At 44.5% G+C, this 26664-nt stretch overlaps 1 protein-coding gene across 2 annotated transcripts in view; it reads left to right on the top strand.

The window, feature by feature from the left end:
* The window catches only part of LOC124144618 (lachesin-like), a 167247-nt gene extending 162044 nt beyond the window's left edge, over positions 1-5203 (top strand). For both annotated transcript variants that reach the window (XM_046514104.2, XM_046514103.2), the window contains exons 6-8: positions 112-402; positions 2842-3012; positions 3548-5203. In XM_046514104.2, the coding sequence (XP_046370060.1) occupies positions 112-402; positions 2842-3012; positions 3548-3678 (593 nt within the window). In that variant the 3' untranslated portion in view covers positions 3679-5203. The remainder of the gene's footprint in view (positions 1-111; positions 403-2841; positions 3013-3547) is intronic.
* The last annotated feature ends 21461 nt before the right edge of the window (positions 5204-26664 follow it).

Raw genomic sequence — 26664 nt, 5'->3', positions numbered from 1 at the left:
CTCTCCTTCAATATAATTTACGTTTGCTATTTTCTTTGACTCGTGTACTGTAGGAAGTCATTGCCGCGTATATGATTTAATCAATGTTTGCGATGTTTATTTCCGTTCCAGTTCCGCCAGAGATTCATATTCATAACAAAAGGATTGGTCAAGTGCGAGGCAAGGATACGATCCTCGAGTGTGTGGTAACGGCGCATCCCCAGGGTGTCAGTGTGTGGAAGTTTGAAAATAGACCACTGCCCACGACCATGCAGAAGTATCGAGTGGAGGTGTTTGAGGAAGGAAGTCACACAATCACACTCAGCCTCCGGATCAGCCAATTGAGTGAAGATGATTACGGAGAATACACATGCGTAGCGTCTAATTCTATGGGCAGCGATTCTAAAAGAACGCTTCTCTACGGTAAGTGCGAGTTAAGTATTAGATTGACGGACCTGGAGCACATTTAAGCTCTGTTCGAAGAAGGGTAGTGATTACCTTAAACAACCCTGCAGCAGGATAGTGATTAACTGAAACACCCCTGAAGCCGGACAGCGATTGACTGACACATCTTGAAGCGGGATAGTGATTAACTTAAATACCTCTCAAGCAGGATAGTGATTAACTGAAACACTCCTGAATCGGGATAGTGATAAACAGAAAAAACCCTGAAGCAGGTTCGCGATTAACTGAAACATTCCGAAGCAGGGCAGTGATTAACTGAAACATCCTGAAGTAGGATAGTGATTAACTGAAACACCCCTTATGTAGGATAGTGATTAACTAAAATACCCCTCAAGCAGGATAGTAATGAACTGAAACATCCTGAGGCAGGACTGTGATTGACTGAAACATCCTGAAACAAGATCTTGATTAACTTAAATACCCTTCAAGCAGGATAGTGATTAACTGAAATACCCCTGAAGTAGGATAGTGATTAACTGAAACATCCCTGCAGTAGTATTGTGATTAACTGAAACAACCCTGAAGGAGGATAGTGATTAACTGAAACAACCCTGAAGCAGGATAGTGATTAACTGAAACATCCCTGCAGTAGGATAGTGATTAACAGAATCACCCCTGCAGTAGGATAGTGATTAACAGAATCACCCCTGCAGTAGGATAGTGATTAACTGAAACATCCCGAAGCAGGGCAGTGATTAACTGAAACAACCCTGCAGTAGGATAGTGATTAACTGAAACATCCCGAAGCAGGGCAGTGATTAACTGAAACAACCCTGAAGCAGGATAGTGATTAACTAAACCATCCCGAAGCAGGATTGTGATTAACTGAAACAACCCTGAAGCAGGATATTGATTAACTGAAACACCCATGAAGCAGGATAGTGATTAACTGAAACACCCATGAAGCAGGATAGTGATTAACTGAAACACCCCTGAAGCAGGATAGTGATTAACTGAAACACCCCTGAAGCAGGATAGTGATTAACTGAAACAACCCTGCAGTAGGATAGTGATTAACTGAAACATCCCGAAGCAGGGCAGTGATTAACTGAAACAACCCTGAAGCAGGATAGTGATTAACTAAACCATCCCGAAGCAGGATTGTGATTAACTGAAACAACCCTGAAGCAGGATATTGATTAACTGAAACACCCATGAAGCAGGATAGTGATTAACTGAAACACCCATGAAGCAGGATAGTGATTAACTGAAACACCCCTGAAGCAGGATAGTGATTAACTGAAACACCCCTGAAGCAGGATAGTGATTAACTGAAACACCCCTGAAGCAGGATTGTGATTAACGGAAACATCCCGAAGCAGGATTGTGATTAACTGAAACAACCCTGAAGCAGGATAGTGATTAACTGAAACACCCATGAAGCAGGATAGTGATTAACTGAAACACCCCTGAAGCAGGATAGTGATTAACTGGAACACCCATGAAGTAGAATAGTGATTTACTGAAACACCCATGATGCAGGATAGTGATTTACTGAAACACCCATGAAGCAGGATAGTGATTTATTGAAACACCCATGAAGTAGAATAGTGATATACAATATGGGTCCTATGCTCTTGTCCTCTGAAATGTTTTCATGTAGTTGTCTGGTAATTTTAGAATCTATGGAACTATGCCTTGGAGCTGTTTTCGGATTTTGTGGATTTAGTGAGAGTGTTAAGAACCTAGATGATGTTCCACATTTCAATCAAGTTTACCAGACCGGCACATGAAAACCCTCGTTTATCCAGACACCGGACATCCGGACACCATCACCTTCCAGACGAAAACCCCCGGGGACGTTTACATGTGTACAAAGTGACCTACCCGTGAAAATCCGGGGTAGAATAGGTCTTCAGCAACCCATGCTTGTCCCCCGTGAAGATCCGGGGTGGAATAGGTCTTCAGCAACCCATGCTTGCCGTAAAAAGCAACTATGCTTGTTCTAAGAGGCGACCAACGGGATCGGGTGGTCAGGCTCGTTGACTTGTTTGATGAATGCCATCGTATCCCAATTGCATGGATCGATGCTCATGAGGTCAGTCACTGGATTGTCTGGTCCAGACTCGATTATTTACAGACCGCCGTCATATAGCTGGAATATTGCGGAGTGCGGCGTTGGGTCACTAAAATTATATAATTTTGATAGAAACAAACAACTTTATTTAAATTGAAAAGTAGCCTCAGTGAGATGAGAGAGGAACCAGGGGAAAATGTAGACTTGCTTCATTTAGGGCTATAGTTTACAGCAAGGCTGGGCGAAAAGGGAAATGACATGGTTGAGGGTCTGTGAGACGGACCAGATTGTAGTGGAAACGCTGCCTTAGACAAACAAATCATTTCTCGTGCGATCACACGAAGCAAGGATAGACTATGAGTTTTCAATTTTCCTTTCAGAGCATATAATACCTACGAAACCACCTACGACAACTACCACGACGACGAAAGCAACAACAACGTCTTTGCGACCGACGCCCGCTAAGACGCCTGGCGCCTATGATTACGAGAACGGACCACCCGAGTACATACCCAGGCCCAAGTTAAAACAGGTCCATCCGCTACTACCAGGTAAGAAACGTTTAATCATATTCCACTCTGTCGTTTGGCTTTTAGAAGGTGATTATATATATATATATATATATATATATATATATAATAAAATAATAAAGTCCACGTTATGAAACTGATATAAAGAAGATGATGGACTAACGTGGACTTTATTATTTTATTATATATTAGATGTACACCGAGTGAACATTTACCTCATTTTTGTGTGTATATATATATATATATATATATATATATATATATATATATATATATATATATATATATATAAATAATCATCTTCATCATTATTGATATAATAATCATCATCATCATCATCAACATCATCATTATTATTATTATTATTATTATCATTATTGTTATTGTTATTGATATGGATATGAAGACAAGTTGCATGCATCCCAAACTAATGCTTGTGGTACGAGGCGACTTAATCACAAAGACAACATGTATAAGATATAATATATGTTATCTGCGCTTCCTTCATTTTGACGTATTACTAATTTCTATCAATATCATTTGTTTATTTCAACAGGCAGTAACAATGACCCGCTTGCCGTCTCCGGCTCCGCAGGAAGTAAAGGACCAGATTCAGGAGCAAAGAAAAATTCAGCTTTCATAATAGTTGTCCTGATGTGTATATTTTCTCTGATAAATCCCGTTTAAAGTGTTGTGGAATGATGATTGTATTTATCTGTACAGAATAGTATGACTATAAGATGAGTAAATGTACACTGTTTCTTGATGGCGTGCAATATGATACATAGTAAGTCCAGTAAGTAATATGTTTATTTTACGGTTATATTGTGCGGCTAAATCCTAATAATAAACATCATAATGTGTATCTCGACAAACACGTTCCAATACAGTAAACTGCGGTTATAACGAACTCAAAGGGACCACTAATTTTAGTTCGTTATAGCCGTAGTTCGGTATAAGCATATATACAGCGTATATACAGAAAATGAACGGGATCCAAACACATTTCGTTATATCCGTCAGTTCGTTATAAGCGTGTTCGTTATAAACGTAGTTTACTGAATTTGAAACATTCCGCGTTTTGTGTATTCTGGTGCTCAATTAAAATGAAAGAAGCAGAGAAGCGCTCGTAAAATGATAACGACACGTAATGTGTTGGTCGAGATTGGGATGTTGACAGTGGATGGAGGTGGAGGTATAAATACTATGACGGTAATGAAGACTGGTCGTTTATCTGGCGAGGGGTGGCTACAGCAGACTCCCTGAGGAGGCTTTAAGCTATATATTTAATGTATTTCATCGTGTTATGTGCAAATGCACGTGCAACTATTTCGTCTGAAGCTATGTGTCCTTCAGAGTGAGTGAGTGAGTGAGTATGGTTTTACGCCGCTTTTAGCAATATTCCAGCAATATCACGGCGGGGGACACCAGAAATGGGCTTCACACATTGTACCCATGTCGGGAATCGAACCCGGGTCTTCGGCGTGACGAGCGAACGCTTTAACCACTAGGCTACCCGACCGCCCCTTGTGTCCTTCAGAAATATAAGACCGTGCTATCAGTTGCAATGACAAGTAATCCTTTGTGCTCGATAAAAAAGTATCTTAATTCTTTGGATTATTTTCCGTGGCCAAGTCAAGATGGACTAATCGTAGGTTCGAATCCCAGCAGATGGTGGTCCTTGGATCGTCAGCACCAGACACGCGTGGATCGCACGGAACGCGATCTTTGAAGATGTAGCGTTATATCGGGGAAGTCATACAAGACGGTATAATAAAAAAATCTCATTCCTTTTTTTCAAATTCATCACTACATCGAAACATCCAACTACAACACTTTTAGCGGATGACCCAGAAGGTGAAACTGACGGAATTCGTAATACAGATTTACGTCCCTTAATCCTTCAAGGATGCGCTGCTCGTGGGTTCAAATCTCTGTGTATGATCGGTAGTTTATCAACACCTTTCCACTGCTCTTTAGGTAACTGAATACAAAGTTGCTTAATAACCCAACTCACTCACTAACTCGCGACTTCAGGGTGACAAAATCAAAGATCGCACAAATATTAGTCCAATCACCTGTATGGAGAGGGCACGGGTGGCCCAGTCGTCTAAGGCGCCGCGATTCGCTGTGCAGAGTTGCGTCCCCTGGTCACGCCAGAAACCTATGATTGTGGGTTCGAATCCCGGTTCACCCCGATTATGTTTCTAGGTTTGTCAGCACCATACCCGTGCTCGTTGGTTTCACCGAAGTGGTAAACATCTGAGACCTGCATCACTTCGGGCTTTCCTCCCACATTAAGCTGAAACGCCGTGATGTAACTGGAATACTGTTAAAAGCGGCGTTAAACCCAACTCACTCACTCACTCACCTGTATGGAAACAAATGAGCACATTTCTTATTGGACTTCTATTCGTTTGTATTCTATGTTCTATGATGTACATTTCTTCCGCACACAACATACCACTTGTTTATTTCAATGTCCTGGTTTGACATTTATTTCAGGAGCATGGGTTATATGAAATTCTTGTCATGTCTCGAAGAGTCAATACAAAAATATACTCCTTGTATAAATGGGTAAATAATGAGAGCATGTATAACGCAAACATAATGAATTTTCATATTTGTCTTATAATCTCATTATGATCATAATGTGTCATTAACATTACGAACACGAGTATCTGTGGGGGTGTTTGAACCTAACACAGAAAAGCACCACGCATATGTGTGTGCAGCGTTTCATATGTTTACAAGTGGGTTGTATTGGCTGGCAAGGTTATTCAATCAAGCTGCAGTCGGATATCTTCGTCATTTCCCGGAAAACCAAAACGAGGCTCGGATGTGGCGAACAATGATGAAGCTTCCGCTATTCGTTGGACGTGGAGAACTGAGGTGAAGGTCATATGGATTTCAATGTCGGATATGGGTATAACGTTGGCACAAAGCCAACAGGTGTGAACATCGTCTGGTCCTTCGTACGTTTTATGGTGTGAGTGACGACCATTGACGAGGATATTATTCTGCTTATCACCATGTTTACCAGTGTCAGCAAACGACTTTGTTCAACTGGAACCGAGAAGGGCACGAGTCACCATTCGGTTTGTTCCGGAAAGACACGAATGGTCACGAGCGAAGTTGTCGGTCCACAAAGAGCCCACATACCGTGATTTGACATCCCAAAACACAACCCACAGAGAAACGGGACGATGCGGTCAAACAATATTGATCAATATTCACATGATGATGCCAAATCGTTCGTTTTTGAGGTGAAGGTCAAAATGTTGACCAGGCGACCTGACCAAAAATCTATGACGAATGCCTAATGATTGAGTGAATTAAATGACCAGCTTTCGTCAGAGTCGAATGTATGCATGTGAGCAAGTATGTACACATTACTTAATTATTTATGAAAAGAAATATGTTCCGATATTTGTCTTTGTATTTATGACTGTTTTTCTTACCATTGTAGCTGCGTCTCATCTTTCTGACCGTGATCAAATGGTGAATTTGATAACCCCAGTTTGACAGGGGTACTTAGCATCTTTCAAATACGATCATAAAGTACTTCACGCACGACTCGAAGTCATTTTCAATACCCTCCCCTCAACTGAAGGGTTATCAGCTCTATATATTACATATTACCTATCCCTTTGCGGAAATGATTTTGAATATCGTTTTTCGTGATGTCCCACCCAGCCATGTGCGTTCCACAAAGCGGTCTTAGCTCTACGGCTATGGTAAGGGTGTGGTAGTGTATGGGAGTGGCACTGCACTAAGATCGCTTTGTGAGGACGGTCTGTGGCTTACCCTGAATCGTTAATCTTTCTTCCGGCTTTGACGACTACACACTCCCATAATCTACTCGTGTGTTACTCGACACTCACAAAATCGTCGTCAATACTTTGCGTGTTTGTATACACCAGGTTCAACCATTACGCGTGAATACAAAGGGCCGCTTTACCGTGTGGTCGCTATTTTTAGCCAACGAATCAAGCCGTTGCCTGGTTCCAGTGAGAGGGAAACTACAGAGTGATCTGACCAATCAGCGCTCAGATTACATTGCACAAACGTCGAAATGTTTCGTGCAAAACGTGCAAAACGTGCAACACGTGCAACGCGTGCCACCGCCTTGCTGCCATCAACACATTGCTTCCATATTCGGCAAGGGTGCGGTTCAAACAATGTCATGCAAGGGCTCATTTGTACGGAAATCCATCAGGGCCATACTTTGTGAGGTTATTTTCAAGAAATATTGAATTTTTAAGATAGGAACTTGAATTTTCAAGAAAAGAGTATTGATTTTCAAGATAGCATCTTGAAATTTCAAGATTAAAACGAAATGATATTGTGGCCCCAATGGGCTTCCATACATTTCACACCCGTGATTTATACGCGGCCTCATTTCATTACCAGTCTAAATATAGACACCCGTCACAACTCCACCTCTTGTGGACCCGATGGATCACACGTGATCGAGGTACAGAGTATTCAGGAAACCGTGAAGTATTGACGACACCTGGGATTATTTATATCGGGATATTTTCGTGTTAGCGGAACCTTTCAATGGGGACGTTTCTATATATTAGAAGCATATACGCTTCTCTTCGTGTTGAGATTTTCTCACGTCTGTAGATGCATTATTGTACCAACATCTGCAGGGAAACGAAATATCGTCGTTTAGCGTGGGAGTATCAGTTTGGGCGAGATTTGTAAAATGGCTGCCCTTGACGGCAAAGAAAATGGAAAACTCCCTTTGACATGTGCTCAATTGTCAGAAATCATCTTGGTGCTCCGAAGCAGAGACTCCGGCGATGAGAACTAGATTCTTGTTCGAGATACTGACACAATAGAACATTGACTCGTTTCATCAAGTTATTGGAAATGAATTTTCTGACATATGTCATCGTAACGACTGTGGTAGATTTATAGTGATGCTGTATAAAGGTGAACCTGTATATACTATATTCAACTACAATTATGTATTGATGTTTCAGTCTACGTACATTGGAACCTGGTTAATCTGGACAGTTACGTTCTCGTTGAAATCATCCGAAAAAGGATACCTAGGATTAACAATCATTGATAGGGGTTTCCTTTGTATATATAGACGCTATCTGTATTAATCATCTATCCGGACAGCGAGACGTCAAGATTAAGCAGGTTCCACCGTCTATGTTTCAGAGAGTTTCAAATTTTCTGGCCTCAATATTCAGAGTATAGTCCGCTGTGTGTACCGTGTTTAGGTTTTAGCTACGAATAAAAGGTGTCTGTATGTTCCACAAGTGGCATAGATTTGTATTCGTCACTCGTATTATATCTGGTTATTTTCGAGGTGAATTATCGTTCGTGTAAAATAGACATGTTTTCTTAATCCTAGAGATGCTATGTACATTGTTTATTTTGTTACCGTCATTTGTCGATTGCTTACATGGCGAACATGATGTTGTAAAAATCAGGAATAACTTTGCCAAATTGATCAATTTTCAGCTTGCATTTCAATGTACATGTTATTCACTCATCGATCGTATTGTAAATAAAAGCATTTATCGTTAGTCTTTGCTATGTTGTTCTGCAAATCGGTCGTCATCAATTCGGACAAGTAAAACAACATATTATCCTGTGATTTTTGAAACGATGAGGTTTGCTATATTACGCCACAGTCAGCAATATTTCAGCAAACGGTGCAAATGTACACGAGTCTCTCTAAATATAGTGGTAGAAAGACACACAATAAACCAAGTAAGCACGCATAACAACCTGCATAATATACTTATATATTCACTTACGAACACCCCCCTCCACTCACACACATACACACACATACACACTCATATCTTCAGCAACCAATGCTTGCCATTAAAGGCGACTATGCTTGTCGTAAAAGGCGACTAACGGGATCGGTCGGTCAGACTCGCTGACTTGGTTGATGCATGTCATCGATCCCAATTGCGTGGATCGATGCTCATGATGTCAATCACTGGATTGTCTGGTCCAGACTCGATTATTTACAGACCGCCGTCATATAGCTGGAATATTGCTGAGTGCGGCGTTAAACAACAAACCAACCAACCAACCAACACACCCATTTTCTCTCACTAAACTCACATATTACCACAGACACTCCCGTGAAGGTCCGGCTTAGACTGTCAGCCTGTCAGTAGATTGCCCTTATCAGTAGGTACTCCTGTCAGTAGATTGCCCTTATCAGTAGGTATTCCTGTCAGTAGATTGCCCTTATCAGTAGGTGCCCCTGTCAGTAGATTGCCCTTATCAGTAGGTGCCCCTGTCAGTAGATTGCCCTTATCAGTACGTAACCCCTGTCAGAAGATTGCCCTTATCAGTAGGTGCCCCTGTCAGTAGATTGCCCTTATCAGAAGGTGCCCCTGTCAGTAGATTGTCCATATTAGTAGGTGCCCCTGTCAGTAGATTGCCCTTATCAGTAGGGGCCCCTGTCAGTAGATTGCCCTTATCAGTAGGTAACCCCTGTCAGTAGATTGCCCTTATCGGTACGTAACCCCTGTCAGTAGATTGCCCTTATCAGTAGGTACTCCTGTCAGTAGATTGCCCTTATCAGTAGGTACTTCTGTCAGTAGATTGCCCTTATCAGTAGGTAACCCCTGTCAGTAGATTGCCCTTATCAGTAGGTACTCCTTTCAGTAGATTGCCCTTATCAGTACGTAACCCCTGTCAGTAGATTGCCCTTATCAGTAGGTAACCCCTGTCAGTAGATTGCCCTTATCAGTAGGTACTCCTGTCAGTAGATTGCCCTTATCAGTAGGTACTTCTGTCAGTAGATTGCCCTTATCAGTAGGTAACCCCTGTCAGTAGATTGCCCTTATCAGTAGGTACTCCTTTCAGTAGATTGCCCTTATCAGTAGGTACTCCTGTCAGTAGATTGCCCTTATCAGTACGTAACCCCTGTCAGTAGATTGCCCTTATCAGTAGGTATTCCTGTCTCAGATTGCCCTTAGCAGTAGGTGTCCCTGTCAGTAGATTGCCCTTATCAGTAGGTACTCCTGTCAATAGATTGCCCTAATCAGGAGGTACTCCTGTCAGTAGATAGCCCTTATCAGTAGGTAATATAACCCCTGCTAGTGGATTGTCCTTAGCAGTAGGTACTCCTGTCAGTAGATTGCCCTTATCAGTAGGTACCCCTGTCAGTAGATTGCCCTTATCAGGAGGTACTCCTGTCAGTAGATTGCCCTTATCAGTACGTCACCCCTGTCAGTAGATTGCCCTTATCAGTAGGTACCCCTGTGAGTAGATTGTCCATATCAGTAGGTACTCCTGTCAGTAGATTGCCCTTATCAGTAGGGGCCCCTGTCAGTAGATTGCCCTTATCAGTAGGTAACCCCTGTCAGTAGATTGCCCTTATCAGTAGGTACTCCTGTCAGTAGATTGCCCTTATCAGTAGGTACCCCTGTCAGTAGATTGCCCTTATCAGTACGTAACCCCTGTCAGTAGATTGCCCTTATCAGTACGTCACCCCTGTCAGTAGATTGCCCTTATCAGTAGGTGCCCCTGTCAGTAGATTGTCCATATTAGTAGGTACTCCTGTCAGTAGATTGCCCTTATCAGTAGGGGCCCCTGTCAGTAGATTGCCCTTATCAGTAGGTAACCCCTGTCAGTAGATTGCCCTTATCAGTAGGTACTCCTGTCAGTAGATTGCCCTTATCAGTAGGTACCCCTGTCAATAGATTGCCCTTATCAGGAGGTACTCCTGTCAGTAGATTGCCCTTATCAGTACGTAACCCCTGTCAGTAGATTGCCCTTATCAGTAGGTACCCCTGTCAGTAGATTGTCCATATCAGTAGGTACTCCTGTCAGTAGATTGCCCTTATCAGTAGGTACTCCTGTCAGTAGATTGCCCTTAGCAGTAGGTACCCCTGTCAGTAGATTGTCCATATCAGTAGGTACTCCTGTCAGTAGATTGCCCTTATCAGTAGGGGCCCCTGTCAGTAGATTGTCCATATCAGTAGGTACTCCTGTCAGTAGATTGCCCTTATCAGTAGGGGCCCCTGTCAGTAGATTGCCCTTATCAGTAGGTAACCCCTGTCAGTAGATTGCCCTTATCAGTAGGGGCCCCTGTCAGTAGATTGTCCATATCAGTAGGTACTCCTGTCAGTAGATTGCCCTTATCAGTAGGGGCCCCTGTCAGTAGATTGCCCTTATCAGTAGGTAACCCCTGTCAGTAGATTGCCCTTATCGGTACGTAACCCCTGTCAGTAGATTGCCCTTATCAGTAGGTACTCCTGTCAGTAGATTGCCCTTATCAGTAGGTACTTCTGTCAGTAGATTGCCCTTATCAGTAGGTAACCCCTGTCAGTAGATTGCCCTTATCAGTAGGTACTCCTTTCAGTAGATTGCCCTTATCAGTACGTAACCCCTGTCAGTAGATTGCCCTTATCAGTAGGTAACCCCTGTCAGTAGATTGCCCTTATCAGTAGGTATTCCTGTCTCAGATTGCCCTTAGCAGTAGGTGTCCCTGTCAGTAGATTGCCCTTATCAGTAGGTACTCCTGTCAATAGATTGCCCTAATCAGGAGGTACTCCTGTCAGTAGATAGCCCTTATCAGTAGGTAATATAACCCCTGCTAGTGGACTGTCCTTATCAGTAGGTACTCCTGTCAGTAGATTGCCCTTATCAGGAGGTACTCCTGTCAGTAGATTGCCCTTATCAGTACGTCACCCCTGTCAGTAGATTGCCCTTATCAGTAGGTACCCCTGTGAGTAGATTGTCCATGTCAGTAGGTACTCCTGTCAGTAGATTGCCCTTATCAGTAGGTACCCCTGTCAGTAGATTGCCCTTATCAGTAGGTAACCCCTGTCAGTAGATTGCCCTTATCAGTACGTAACCCCTGTCAGTAGATTGCCCTTATCAGTAGGGGCCCCTGTCAGTAGATTGCCCTTATCAGTAGGTAACCCCTGTCAGTAGATTGCCCTTATCAGTACGTAACCCCTGTCAGTAGATTGCCCTTATCAGTAGGTGCCCCTGTCAGTAGATTGCCCTTATCAGTAGGTACTCCTGTCAGTAGATTGCCCTTATCAGTAGGTACTCCTGTCAGTAGATTGCCCTTATCAGTAGGTACTCCTGTCAGTAGATTGCCCTTATCAGTACGTAACCCCTGTCAGTAGATTGCCCTTATCAGTACGTAACCCCTGTCAGTAGATTGCCCTTATCTGTAGGTATTCCTGTCTCAGATTGCCCTTAGCAGTAGGTGTCCCTGTCAGTAGATTGCCCTTATCAGTAGGTACTCCTGTCAATAGATTGCCCTAATCAGGAGGTACTCCTGTCAGTAGATAGCCCTTATCAGTAGGTAATATAACCCCTGCTAGTGGATTGTCCTTAGCAGTAGGTACTCCTGTCAGTAGATTGCCCTTATCAGTAGGTACTCCTGTCAGTAGATTCCCCTTATCAGTAGGTAACCCCTGTCAGTAGATTGCCCTTATCAGTAGGGGCCCCTGTCAGTAGATTCCCCTTATCAGTACGTAACCCCTGTCAGTAGATTGCCCTTATCTGTAGGTATTCCTGTCTCAGATTGCCCTTAGCAGTAGGTGTCCCTGTCAGTAGATTGCCCTTATCAGTAGGTACTCCTGTCAATAGATTGCCCTAATCAGGAGGTACTCCTGTCAGTAGATAGCCCTTATCAGTAGGTAATATAACCCCTGCTAGTGGATTGTCCTTAGCAGTAGGTACTCCTGTCAGTAGATTGCCCTTATCAGGAGGTACTCCTGTCAGTAGATAGCCCTTATCAGTAGGTAATATAACCCCTGCTAGTGGATTGTCCTTAGCAGTAGGTACTCCTGTCAGTAGATTGCCCTTATCAGTAGGTACTCCTGTCAGTAGATTGCCCTTATCAGTACGTAACCCCTGTCAGTAGATTGCCCTTATCAGTACGTAACCCCTGTCAGTAGATTGCCCTTATCTGTAGGTATTCCTGTCTCAGATTGCCCTTAGCAGTAGGTGTCCCTGTCAGTAGATTGCCCTTATCAGTAGGTACTCCTGTCAATAGATTGCCCTAATCAGGAGGTACTCCTGTCAGTAGATAGCCCTTATCAGTAGGTAATATAACCCCTGCTAGTGGATTGTCCTTAGCAGTAGGTACTCCTGTCAGTAGATTGCCCTTATCAGTAGGTACTCCTGTCAGTAGATTCCCCTTATCAGTACGTAACCCCTGTCAGTAGATTGCCCTTAGCAGTAGGTACCCCTGTCAGTAGATTGTCCATATCAGTAGGTACTCCTGTCAGTAGATAGCCCTTATCAGTACGTAACCCCTGTCAGTAGATTGTCCCTATCAGTAGGTACTCCTGTCAGTAGATTGTCCATATCAGTAGGTACTCCTGTCAGTAGATTGCCCCTATCAGTAGGTACCCCTGTCAGTAGATTGTCCATATCAGTAGGTACTCCTGTCAGTAGATTCCCCTTATCAGTAGGTACCCCTGTCAGTAGATTGCCCTTATCAGTAGGTACTTCTGTCAGTAGATTGCCCTTATCAGTAGGTAACCCCTGTCAGTAGATTGTCCATATCAGTAGGTACTCCTGTCAGTAGATTGCCCTTATCAGTAGGTACCCCTGTCAGTAGATTGCCCTTATCAGTAGGTAACCCCTGTCAGTAGATTGCCCTTATCGGTACGTAACCCCTGTCAGTAGATTGCCCTTATCAGTAGGTGCCCCTGTCAGTAGATTGCCCTTATCAGTAGGTACTCCTGTCAGTAGATTGCCCTTATCAGTAGGTACTTCTGTCAGTAGATTGCCCTTATCAGTAGGTAACCCCTGTGAGTAGATTGCCCTTATCAGTAGGTACTCCTGTCAGTAGATTGCCCTGATCAGTAGGGGCCCCTGTCAGTAGATTGCCCTTATCAGTAGGTAACCCCTGTCAGTAGATTGCCCTTATCAGTACGTAACCCCTGTCAGTAGATTGCCCTTATCAGTAGGTGCCCCTGTCAGTAGATTGCCCTTATCAGTAGGTACTCCTGTCAGTAGATTGCCCTTATCAGTAGGTACTCCTGTCAGTAGATTGCCCTTATCAGTAGGTACTCCTGTCAGTAGATTGCCCTTATCAGTACGTAACCCCTGTCAGTAGATTGCCCTTATCAGTAGGTATTCCTGTCTCAGATTGCCCTTAGCAGTAGGTGTCCCTGTCAGTAGATTGCCCTTATCAGTAGGTACTCCTGTCAATAGATTGCCCTAATCAGGAGGTACTCCTGTCAGTAGATAGCCCTTATCAGTAGGTAATATAACCCCTGCTAGTGGATTGTCCTTAGCAGTAGGTACTCCTGTCAGTAGATTGCCCTTATCAGTAGGTACTCCTGTCAGTAGATTCCCCTTATCAGTAGGTAACCCTGTCAGTAGATTGCCCTTATCAGTAGGTACTGTTGTGTTGTAACATGGGCCGCATGCCTTTAAAAAATGAACAACGAACAATGAATTGAATACACGGTCAAATACATAGGTGGCCATGACCCATTGCATGATGCACACTTTCTGGCTTGACGTCGTTGGAGCGGCTTGATTGAAGCTGAAACACCTCTGTGTGATGAGCGTTATGATTTAATTTTTAGCTGGACACTAGTGACATCATTTCAGCTGTTGATAGCATGTTGTAAAAACAATCCCAAATAAAGGACTTTAGCCAGTCGCCGAAGTGGACGTAATTATACGTTGTGGGGGGCACGGGTGACCCAGTCGTCTAAGGCGCCGCGATTCGCTGTTTAGAGTTTCGTCCCTTGGCACGCCAGAAACCTATGATTGTGGGTTCGAATCCCGACCCGCCCCGATTATGTTTCTAGGTTTGTTAGCACCATACCCGTGCTCGTGGATTTCACCGAAGTGGTAAACGTCCGAGACCTGCATTACTTCGGGCCTTCCTCCCACATTAAGCTGACACGGCGCGATAAAACTGGAATAATGTTCAGAGCGGCGTCAACACAACTCACTCAGTCACTAATCATACGTTGTGGCACGTTGTTAGTGTTGATGTTTATCAGTACGTCACCCCTGTGAGTAGATTGTCCTTATCAGTAGGGGCCCCTGTCAGTAGATTGCCCTTATCAGTAGGGGCCCCTGTGAGTAGATTGTCCTTATCAGGAGGTACTCCTGTCAGTAGATAGCCCTTATCAGTACGTCACCCCTGTCAGTAGATTGCCCTTATCAGTACGTCACCCCTGTCAGTAGATTGCCCTTATCAGTACGTCACCCCTGTCAGTAGATTGCCCTTATCAGTAGGGGCCCCTGTGAGTAGATTGTCCTTATCAGGAGGTACTCCTGTCAGTAGATAGCCCTTATCAGTACGTCACCCCTGTCAGTAGATTGCCCTTATCAGTACGTCACCCCTGTCAGTAGATTGCCCTTATCAGTAGGGGCCCCTGTGAGTAGATTGTCCTTATCAGGAGGTACTCCTGTCAGTAGATAGCCCTTATCAGTACGTCACCCCTGTCAGTAGATTGCCCTTATCAGTACGTCACCCCTGTCAGTAGATTGCCCTTATCAGTACGTCACCCCTGTCAGTAGATTGCCCTTATCAGTAGGGGCCCCTGTGAGTAGATTGTCCTTATCAGGAGGTACTCCTGTCAGTAGATAGCCCTTATCAGTACGTCACCCCTGTCAGTAAATTGCCCTTATCAGTACGTCACCCCTGTCAGTAGAATGCCCTTATCAGTAGGGGCCCCTGTGAGTAGATTGTCCTTATCAGGAGGTACTCCTGTCAGTAGATAGCCCTTATCAGTACGTCACCCCTGTCAGTAGATTGCCCTTATCAGTACGTAACCCCTGTCAGTAGATTGCCCTTATCAGTACGTAACCCCTGTCAGTAGATTGCCCTTATCAGTAGGTATTCCTGTCTCAGATTGCCCTTAGCAGTAGGTGTCCCTGTCAGTAGATTGCCCTTATCAGTAGGTACTCCTGTCAATAGATTGCCCTAATCAGGAGGTACTCCTGTCAGTAGATAGCCCTTATCAGTAGGTAATATAACCCCTGCTAGTGGATTGTCCTTAGCAGTAGGTACTCCTGTCAGTAGATTGTCCATATCAGTAGGTACTCCTGTCAGTAGATTGCCCTTATCAGTAGGTAACCCTGTCAGTAGATTGCCCTTAGCAGTAGGTACCCCTGTCAGTAGATTGTCCATATCAGTAGGTACTCCTGTCAGTAGATTGCCCTTATCAGTAGGGGCCCCTGTCAGTAGATTGCCCTTATCAGTAGGTAACCCCTGTCAGTAGATTGCCCTTATCGGTACGTAACCCCTGTCAGTAGATTGCCCTTATCAGTAGGTGCCCCTGTCAGTAGATTGCCCTTATCAGTAGGGACTCCTGTCAGTAGATTGCCCTTATTCAGTAGGTACTTCTGTCAGTAGATTGCCCTTATCAGTAGGTAACCCCTGTCAGTAGATTGCCCTTATCAGTAGGTACTCCTGTCAGTAGATTGCCCTTATCAGTAGGGGCCCCTGTCAGTAGATTGCCCTTATCAGTAGGTAACCCCTGTCAGTAGATTGCCCTTATCAGTACGTAACCCCTGTCAGTAGATTGCCCTTATCTGTAGGTGCCCCTGTCAGTAGATTGCCCTTATCAGTAGGTACTCCTGTCAGTAGATTGCCCTTATCAGTAGGTACTCCTGTCAGTAGATTGCCCTTATCAGTAGGGACTCCTGTCAGTAGATTGCCCTTATTCAGTAGGTACTTCTGTCAGTAGATTGCCCTTATCAGTAGGTAACCCCTGTCAGTAGATTGCCCTTATCAGTAGGTACTCCTGTCAGTAGATTGCCCTTATCAGTAGGGGCCCCTGTCAGTAGATTGCCCTTATCAGTAGGTAACCCCTGTCAGTAGATTGCCCTTATCAGTACGTAACCCCTGTCAGTAGATTGCCCTTATCAGTAGGTACTCCTGTCAGTAGATTGCCCTTATCAGTAGGTACTCCTGTCAGTAGATTGCCCTTATCAGTAGGTACTCCTGTCAGTAGATTGCCCTTATCAGTACGTAACCCCTGTCAGTAGATTGCCCTTATCAGTAGGTATTCCTGTCTCAGATTGCCCTTAGCAGTAGGTGTCCCTGTCAGTAGATTGCCCTTATCAGTAGGTACTCCTGTCAATAGATTGCCCTAATCAGGAGGTACTCCTGTCAGTAGATAGCCCTTATCAGTAGGTAATATAACCCCTGCTAGTGGATTGTCCTTAGCAGTAGGTACTCCTGTCAGTAGATTGCCCTTATCAGTAGGTACTCCTGTCAGTAGATTCCCCTTATCAGTAGGTAACCCTGTCAGTAGATTGCCCTTATCAGTAGGTACTGTTGTGTTGTAACATGGGCCGCATGCCTTTAAAAAATGAACAACGAACAATGAATTGAATACACGGTCAAATACATAGGTGGCCATGACCCATTGCATGATGCACACTTTCTGGCTTGACGTCGTTGGAGCGGCTTGATTGAAGCTGAAACACCTCTGTGTGATGAGCGTTATGATTTAATTTTTAGCTGGACACTAGTGACATCATTTCAGCTGTTGACAGCATGTTGTAAAAACAATCCCAAATAAAGGACTTTAGCCAGTCGCCGAAGTGGACGTAATTATACGTTGTGGGGGGCACGGGTGACCCAGTCGTCTAAGGCGCCGCGATTCGCTGTTTAGAGTTTCGTCCCTTGGCACGCCAGAAACCTATGATTGTGGGTTCGAATCCCGACCCGCCCCGATTATGTTTCTAGGTTTGTCAGCACCATACCCGTGCTCGTGGGTTTCACCGAAGTGGTAAACGTCCGAGACCTGCATCACTTCGGGCCTTCCTCCCACATTAAGCTGACACGGCGCGATAAAACTGGAATAATGTTCAGAGCGGCGTCAACACAACTCACTCAGTCACTAATCATACGTTGTGGCACGTTGTTAGTGTTGATGTTTATCAGTACGTCACCCCTGTGAGTAGATTGTCCTTATCAGTAGGGGCCCCTGTCAGTAGATTGCCCTTATCAGTAGGGGCCCCTGTGAGTAGATTGTCCTTATCAGGAGGTACTCCTGTCAGTAGATAGCCCTTATCAGTACGTCACCCCTGTCAGTAGATTGCCCTTATCAGTACGTCACCCCTGTCAGTAGATTGCCCTTATCAGTACGTCACCCCTGTCAGTAGATTGCCCTTATCAGTAGGGGCCCCTGTGAGTAGATTGTCCTTATCAGGAGGTACTCCTGTCAGTAGATAGCCCTTATCAGTACGTCACCCCTGTCAGTAGATTGCCCTTATCAGTACGTCACCCCTGTCAGTAGATTGCCCTTATCAGTACGTCACCCCTGTCAGTAGATTGCCCTTATCAGTAGGGGCCCCTGTGAGTAGATTGTCCTTATCAGGAGGTACTCCTGTCAGTAGATAGCCCTTATCAGTACGTCACCCCTGTCAGTAGATTGCCCTTATCAGTACGTCACCCCTGTCAGTAGCTTGCCCTTATCAGTAGGGGCACCTGTGAGTAGATTGTCCTTATCAGGAGGTACTCCTGTCAGTAGATAGCCCTTATCAGTACGTCACCCCTGTCAGTAGATTGCCCTTATCAGTACGTCACCCTTGTCAGTAGATTGCCCTTATCAGTAGGGGCCCCTGTGAGTAGATTGTCCTTATCAGGAGGTACTCCTGTCAGTAGATAGCCCTTATCAGTACGTCACCCCTGTCAGTAGATTGCCCTTATCAGTACGTCACCCCTGTCAGTAGATTGCCCTTATCAGTAGGGGCCCCTGTGAGTAGATTGTCCTTATCAGGAGGTACTCCTGTCAGTAGATAGCCCTTATCAGTACGTCACCCCTGTCAGTAGATTGCCCTTATCAGTACGTCACCCCTGTCAGTAGATTGCCCTTATCAGTAGGGGCCCCTGTGAGTAGATTGTCCTTATCAGGAGGTACTCCTGTCAGTAGATAGCCCTTATCAGTACGTCACCCCTGTCAGTAGATTGCCCTTATCAGTACGTCACCCTTGTCAGTAGATTGCCCTTATCAGTAGGGGCCCCTGTGAGTAGATTGTCCTTATCAGGAGGTACTCCTGTCAGTAGATAGCCCTTATCAGTACGTCACCCCTGTCAGTAGATTGCCCTTATCAGTACGTCACCCCTGTCAGTAGATTGCCCTTATCAGTAGGGGCCCCTGTCAGTAGATTGCCCTTATCAGTAGGGGCCCCTGTCAGTAGATTGCCCTTATCAGTAGGGGCCCCTGTCAGTAGATTGCCCTTATAAGTAGGTACCCCTGTGAGTAGATTGTCCTTATCAGGAGGTACTCCTGTCAGTAGATAGCCCTTATCAGTACGTCACCCCTGTCAGTAGATTGCCCTTATCAGTACGTCACCCCTGTCAGTAGATTGCCCTTATCAGTAGGGGCCCCTGTCAGTAGATTGCCCTTATCAGTACGTCACCCCTGTCAGTAGATTGCCCTTATCAGTAGGGGCCCCTGTCAGTAGATTGCCCTTATCAGTAGGGGCCCCTGTCAGTAGATTGCCCTTATCAGTAGGGGCCCCTGTCAGTAGATTGCCCTTATCAGTAGGTACCCCTGTGAGTAGATTGTCCGTATCAGGAGGTACTCCTGTCAGTAGATAGCCCTTATCAGTAGGTAATATAACCCCTGCTAGTGGATTGTCCTTAGCAGTAGGTACTCCTGTCAGTAGATTGCCCTTATCAGTAGGTACTCCTGTCAGTAGATTCCCCTTATCAGTAGGTAACCCTGTCAGTAGATTGCCCTTAGCAGTAGGTACCCCTGTCAGTTGATTGTCCATATCAGTAGGTACTCCTGTCAGTAGATTGCCCTTATCAGTAGGGGCCCCTGTCAGAAGATTGCCCTTATCAGTAGGTAACCCCTGTCAGTAGATTGCCCTTATCGGTACGTAACCCCTGTCAGTAGATTGCCCTTATCAGTAGGTGCCCCTGTCAGTAGATTGCCCTTATCAGTAGGTACTCCTGTCAGTAGATTGCCCTTATCAGTAGGTACTTCTGTCAGTAGATTGCCCTTATCAGTAGGTAACCCCTGTCAGTAGATTGCCCTTATCAGTAGGTACTCCTGTCAGTAGATTGCCCTTATCAGTACGTAACCCCTGTCAGTAGATTGTCCTTATCAGTAGGTAACCCCTGTCAGTAGATTGCCCTTATCAGTAGGTATTCCTGTCTCAGATTGCCCTTATCAGTAGGTGTCCCTGTCAGTAGATTGCCCTTATCAGTAGGTACTCCTGTCAATAGATTGCCCTAATCAGGAGGTACTCCTGTCAGTAGATAGCCCTTATCAGTAGGTAATATAACCCCTGCTAGTGGATTGTCCTTAGCAGTAGGTACTCCTGTCAGTAGATTGCCCTTATCAGTAGGTACCCCTGTCAGTAGTTTGCCCTTATCAGGAGGTACTCCTGTCAGTAGATTGCCCTTATCAGTACGTCACCCCTGTCAGTAGATTGCCCTCTTCAGTAGGTACCCCTGTGAGTAGATTGTCCATATCAGTAGGTACTCCTGTCAGTAGATTGCCCTTATCAGTAGGGGCCCCTGTCAGTAGATTGCCCTTATCAGTAGGTAACCCCTGTCAGTAGATTGCCCTTATCAGTACGTAACCCCTGTCAGGAGATTGCCCTTATCAGTAGGTGCCCCTGTCAGTAGATTGCCCTTATCAGTAGGTAACCTCTGTCAGTAGATTGCCCTTATCAGTAGGTACTCCTGTCAGTAGATTGCCCTTATCAGTAGGTACTCCTGTCAGTAGATTGCCCTTATCAGTACGTAACCCCTGTCAGTAGATTGCCCTTATCAGGACGTAACCCCTGTCAGTAGATTGCCCTTATCAGTAGGTATTCCTGTCTCAGATTGCCCTTAGCAGTAGGTGTCCCTGTCAGTAGATTGCTCTATCAGTAGGTACTCCTGTCAATAGATTGCCCTAATCAGGAGGTACTCCTGTCAGTAGATAGCCCTTATCAGTAGGTAATATAACCCCTGCTAGTGGATTGTCCTTAGCAGTAGGTACTCCTGTCAGTAGATTGCCCTTATCAGTAGGTACTCCTGTCAGTAGATAGCCCCTATCAGTAGGTAATATAACCCCTGCTAGTGGATTGTCCTTAGCAGTAGGTAACCCCTGCTTGTGGATTGTCCTTAGCAGTACGTAACCCCTGTCAGTAGATCGCTCTTAGCAGTACGTAACCCTTTCAGTAGATTGCCCTTATCAGTACGTAACCCCTGTCAGTAGATTGCCCTTATTAGTACGTAACCCCTGTCAGTAGATTGCCCTTATCAGTACGTAACCCCTGTGAGTAGATTGCCCTTATCAGTACGTAACCCCTGTGAGTAGATTGCCCTTATCAGTACGTAACCCCTGTCAGTAGATTGCCCTTATCAGTACGTAACCCCTGTCAGTTGATTGCCCTTATCAGTACGTAACCCCTGTGAGTAGATTGCCCTTATCAGTACGTAACCCCTGTGAGTAGATTGCCCTTATCAGTACGTAACCCCTGTGAGTAGATTGCCCTTATCAGTACGTAACCCCTGTCAGTAGATTGCCCTTATCAGTACGTAACCCCTGTGAGTAGATTGCCCTTATCAGTACGTAACCCCTGTGAGTAGATTGCCCTTATCAGTACGTAACCCCTGTCAGTAGATTGCCCTTATCAGTACGTAACCCCTGTCAGTAGATTGTCCTGATCAGTTGGTAATATAACCCCTGCCAGTAGATTGCCCTTATCAGTACGTAACCCCTGTGAGTAGATTGCCCTTATCAGTACGTAACCCCTGTCAGTAGTTTGCCCTTATCAGTACGTAACCCCTGTCAGTAGATTGCCCTTATCAGTACGTAACCCCTGTCAGTTGATTGCCCTTATCAGTAGGTAACCCCTGTCAGTAGATTGCCCTTATCAGTACGTAACCCCTGCCAGTAGATTGCCCTTATCAGCACGTAACCCCTGTCAGTAGATTGCCCTTATCAGTACGTAACCCCTGTCAGTAGATTGTCCTTATCAGTTGATAATATAACCCCTGCCAGTAGATTGTCCTTATCAGTTGATAATATAACCCCTGCCAGTAGATTGCCCTTAGCAGTAGGTAACCCCTGTCAGTTGATTGCCCTTATCAGTACGTAACCCCTGTCAGTAGATTGTCCTTATCAGTTGTAAATATAACCCCTGCCAGTAGATTGCCCTTACCAGTACGTAACCCCTGTCAGTTGATTGCCCTTATCAGTACGTAACCCCTGTCAGTTGATTGCCCTTATCAGTACGTAACCCCTGTCAGTAGATTGTCCTTATCAGTTGGTAATATAACCCCTGCCAGTAGATTGCCCTTATCAGTACGTAACCCCTGTCAGTTGATTGCCCTTATCAGTACGTAACCCCTGTCAGTAGATTGTCCTTATCAGTTGGTAATATAACCCCTGCCAGTAGATTGCCCTTAGCAGTAGGTACTCCTGCCAGTAGATTGCCCTTATCAGTAGGTAACCCCTGTCAGTAGATTGCCCTTATGAGCAGGTCGCGATAATACCAGGTGTTCGGGAAAAGGTGAAAAAAGTACCCTGCCCCACCGGTGCCACCTTCACAAACACAAGAATATATGGGAACATGGAATTGCATCATGTTTGTCAATGTTTGAAATTGTTTCGAAATTACGAAACAAAAGACTTCTTGACATCTTCTCTTGGCAAAATGGCCATTAAATTCAAATAAGTTGTTCTGGGTATTTAGGCATGAGATAATCAAACACAATGTCATCGTACAGGTTCGAATCTCATTCGATGTGATTGGAGATTGACTTAAAAAAACACATTTTTTTCTGATTTCAGTTTAAAGTTGAGTTATTGCGTTACAATATATGTTCCTCCTGTGAACATGTGCGTAAAATCTATATTCCTGATATATAATATATATATCCTACCCAATCAAAGTTTAATATGCTAGGGGCGGTCGGGTAGCCTAGTGGTTAAAGCGTTCGCTCGTCACGCCGAAGACCCGGGTTCGATTCCCGACATGGGTACAATGTGTGAAGCCCATTTCTGGTGTCCCCCCCGTGTTATTGCTGGAATATTGCTAAAAGCGGCGTAAAACCATACTCACTCACTCAATTTAATATGCTAATGTCTGTTAATAACCTTGAGAGAATAAGAAATTTGGCAATGCTTTGTTCCTTGTGCAAATTGTGTAAGATCACACAGACAACTGGCTGCAAATGCTGTTGTGTTGTAACATGGGCCGCTTGCCTTTATAAAATGAACAACGAACAATGAATTGAATACACGGTCAAATACATAGGTGGCCATGACCCATTGCATGATGCACACTTTCTGGCTTGACGTCGTTGGAGCGGCTTGAGTGAAGCTGAAACACCTCTGTGTGATGAGCGTTATGATTTAACTGTTAGCTGGACATTGGTCACATCATTTCAGCTGTTGATAGCATGTTGTAAAAACAATCCCAAATAAAGGACTTTAGCCAGTCGCTGAACTGAACGTAATTATACGTTGTGGCGGGCACGGGTGGCCCAGTCGACTAAAGCGCCGCGATTCGCTGTTAAGAGTTTCAGTCCCTTGGGCACGCCAGAAACCTATGATTGTGGGTTCGAATCCCGGCCCGCCCCGATTATGTTTCTAGGTTTGTCAGCACCATATCCGTGCTCGTAGGTTTCACCGAAGTGGTAAACGTCCGAGACCTGCATTACTTCGGGCCTTCCTCCCACATTAGCTGACACGGCGCGATAAAACTGGAATAATGTTCAGAGCGGCGTTAAACCCAACGCACTCAGTCACTAATCATACGTTGTGGCACGTTGTTAGTGTTGATGTTTCAGGTCGACGTGATTGTGTGTGACAGCAAATGAAGCGCTCGTAAAATAATCACGTGCTAATGTTTAAAGATAACTTTTATTTGCGGTCTGCGGCAACCAGGGTACTCAAGAGTTATCTTTCTTCAGGTTTTGTTTGCTTGTTTTTTAACGTCACACTCAGCAATATTCCAGCCATATCACGGCACCTAAATCAGATACATAGATGTTACAAGATAACAAGAGAACCAGCATGGCACAAAGGAAATCTGTAGCATCCCTACCTATTGATGCAAGACTTAGTACCAATACTATCATAAAGCCCACGTGTAACCCAGAAGGTAAAACAAATTCTGATTTGCGTGTGGTACCTTCAGAATCAAGAATTACCTGGTGTCGTATTCGATGTTTGTTGTTTAACGCCGCACTCAGCAATATTCCAGCTATATGATGGCGGTCTGTAAATAATCGAGTCTGGACCAGACAATCCAGTGATTGACACCATGAGCATCGATCCACGCAATTGGGACACGACGACATGCATCAAGCCTGACCACCCGATCCCGTTAGTCGCCTCTTACGACAAGCATAGTCGCCTTTTTACGATAAACATGGGTTGCAGAAGACCTATTCTACCCCGATATTCATTTGGATGTATTGCCTTCATTTTGTATCTTTGATGTAATATCGATGTCATTCAAAGGCAAGTTGTAAGTATTTCCTGCGTTTCTATACAGTGAGTGCACACTCTGCTCCAGGTACAAAAACAGAAACCAAACTCCATTTGGACAACAACTTTACCGACAAATTCACATGTACAAAATGTAACCACGAATGTTCGAACAGGGAATGTCGTCCATCTCACGGCGGAGGACACCGAGAATGGGCTTTATGTGTTGTGCCAATACGGACAATATGGACCCCGATCTTGTGCCCAGCCAATTCTGAAACCAATAGACAACCTTCAAAATGAGCAGTAGTCGTAGATTTTAAAGTTTGTTCATCTCACGAACTGCATATTTGGGTGAAGTGTTGGGTTACAAAATCACAGGGCACATCAATCTTTTCCCGAAATAAAATTCTTATTTTAAGTCCAATCCCGATGATGTCCAGAAAGATAATATTGTTGAGGTTCATTTAGGCCGTGTGGTACTTCCAACCCTTTGTGTGACTCACTGTTAACCTCCAACATATACTCAACAACAAAAGTTCCTGTGACACCAATATCTTAGTGTATTTTTCAAACAAGTAAAGTTTGGTTTTCAATATTGTAGTACATGTATGGAATCAAGTCACAAAAACGCAACTGCTACAGAAAAGCATGCATTCCATGCAAAAGTTGACTTTTATGCAAGCTCCAGAATGGGTATAAAACATGTGCGTTAACGGGATTCCATATGCATTGTTTAGCATCGTGATGACAACAACCTCTCAGAAAGACAACAAAATTACGCAATTATTCAACATTACGAAATGCCACACCTGTCCGAAAATGAGTGTCCGCGAGCAATTGTTATTTTTGAAGCCGGATCGAGTCAACGTGATGTTGCAAGACAATTTAACGTCCACAGAAACACCATTTGGTGTTTATGGCAACGTTGGCAACAGACGAATGCAGTCAGAGACCATCCTCGGAGTGGCAGGCCTCGCGTAACCAATAATCGACAAGACAACTGGATTCGAACAACACACCCACGAAATCGATTCCAGCCAGCAACAGTGACTGCAAAAAGCATCCCTGGCCTTCGACGAATATCTTCCCAAACCGTACGTCGTCGCCTCAGATGTGCAGGGATTTTCGTCAGAAGACCCGCCAGACGTGCCCTTTTTAACAGGATACCACCATCATGCACGTCTACAGTGGTGCAGACAACGTCTACGCTGGACGACCATGCAGTGGGGACAAGTTCTATTCACTGACAGTCTCGTTTTCACCTCAGCCACAGCGATTGACGGATTCGAGTGTACCGACGTCGAGGTGAACGTTACGTCCATCATTGTGTCATAGAAGAAGATCGGTTCGGGGGCGGCAGCGTTACGGTATGATCTCTCACAAATCGAGCACATGTGGGATGAGATGGATCGGCGCCTTCGACGTCAACCACGTGTTCCACAGACACTCCAGGAACTTCGAAACATGCTCCAGCAGATATGGACAGATATCCCACAGGACTTTGTGCAACGCCTGGTCCATTCCATGAGACGAAGATGTATTGCTTGCATCGCAACCAGAGGTGCACACACACGCTATTGATTTGTAAATTGACATTTTGGCATGTTCATGGTTTTTTTTATGAAATCACACATTTTCTGAGGTCAGTATGGCAAATTAAACCATTCGAACACTTACAGAAGTCTTTTATCTGTTGCAAACCGAAATTGTTTCAGATTTGGTAAAAAAAATAACTTTGCATTAAATCATATTCAATGTCCCAGGTACTTTTGTTGTTCAGTATACATCTACCACGACCTGGAAGCCTGTATAACCACCGTGTTGAATATGTTGTGTGTCTCATCGCTTTAAATATGTGTAAATTCGTGATGCGGTGATACCTCTAGCTTCCTGTATAACTACCGTGTTGAATATGTTGTGTGTCTCATCGCTTTAAATATGTGTAAATTCGTGATGCGGTGATACCTCTAGCTTCCTGTATAACTACCGTGTTAAATATGGTGTGTATCACATAAATATAAAAGACTTAATATATAGGAAAAATCGTGTCATTCATGTTGAGTTTATACCAAGAATGCGGACGTTTTATCCGGAAGGTTTCAGGAATGGATTCAAAATGGGAAGGATACCGCACTTCATGTAAGCAATTTTAAGATGCTGAAAGTTCAAAGGAGCCGACTCTATGAAGCATGATGGCTCATCGACCATGTTCACATCAGTTATCGGTGAAATAATTTCTATAAACATATCGAATATTTGAATAATATTACCCGGGAAGAAA

Source organism: Haliotis rufescens, unplaced genomic scaffold (genome assembly GCF_023055435.1).
Source record: "Haliotis rufescens isolate VD_foot unplaced genomic scaffold, xgHalRufe1.0.p SCAF_8, whole genome shotgun sequence".
NCBI classification, from domain to species: Eukaryota; Metazoa; Mollusca; class Gastropoda; order Lepetellida; family Haliotidae; genus Haliotis; species Haliotis rufescens.
Note: the sequence above shows the minus strand (reverse complement) of the source record. Positions and strands in the feature narration are given on the sequence as shown.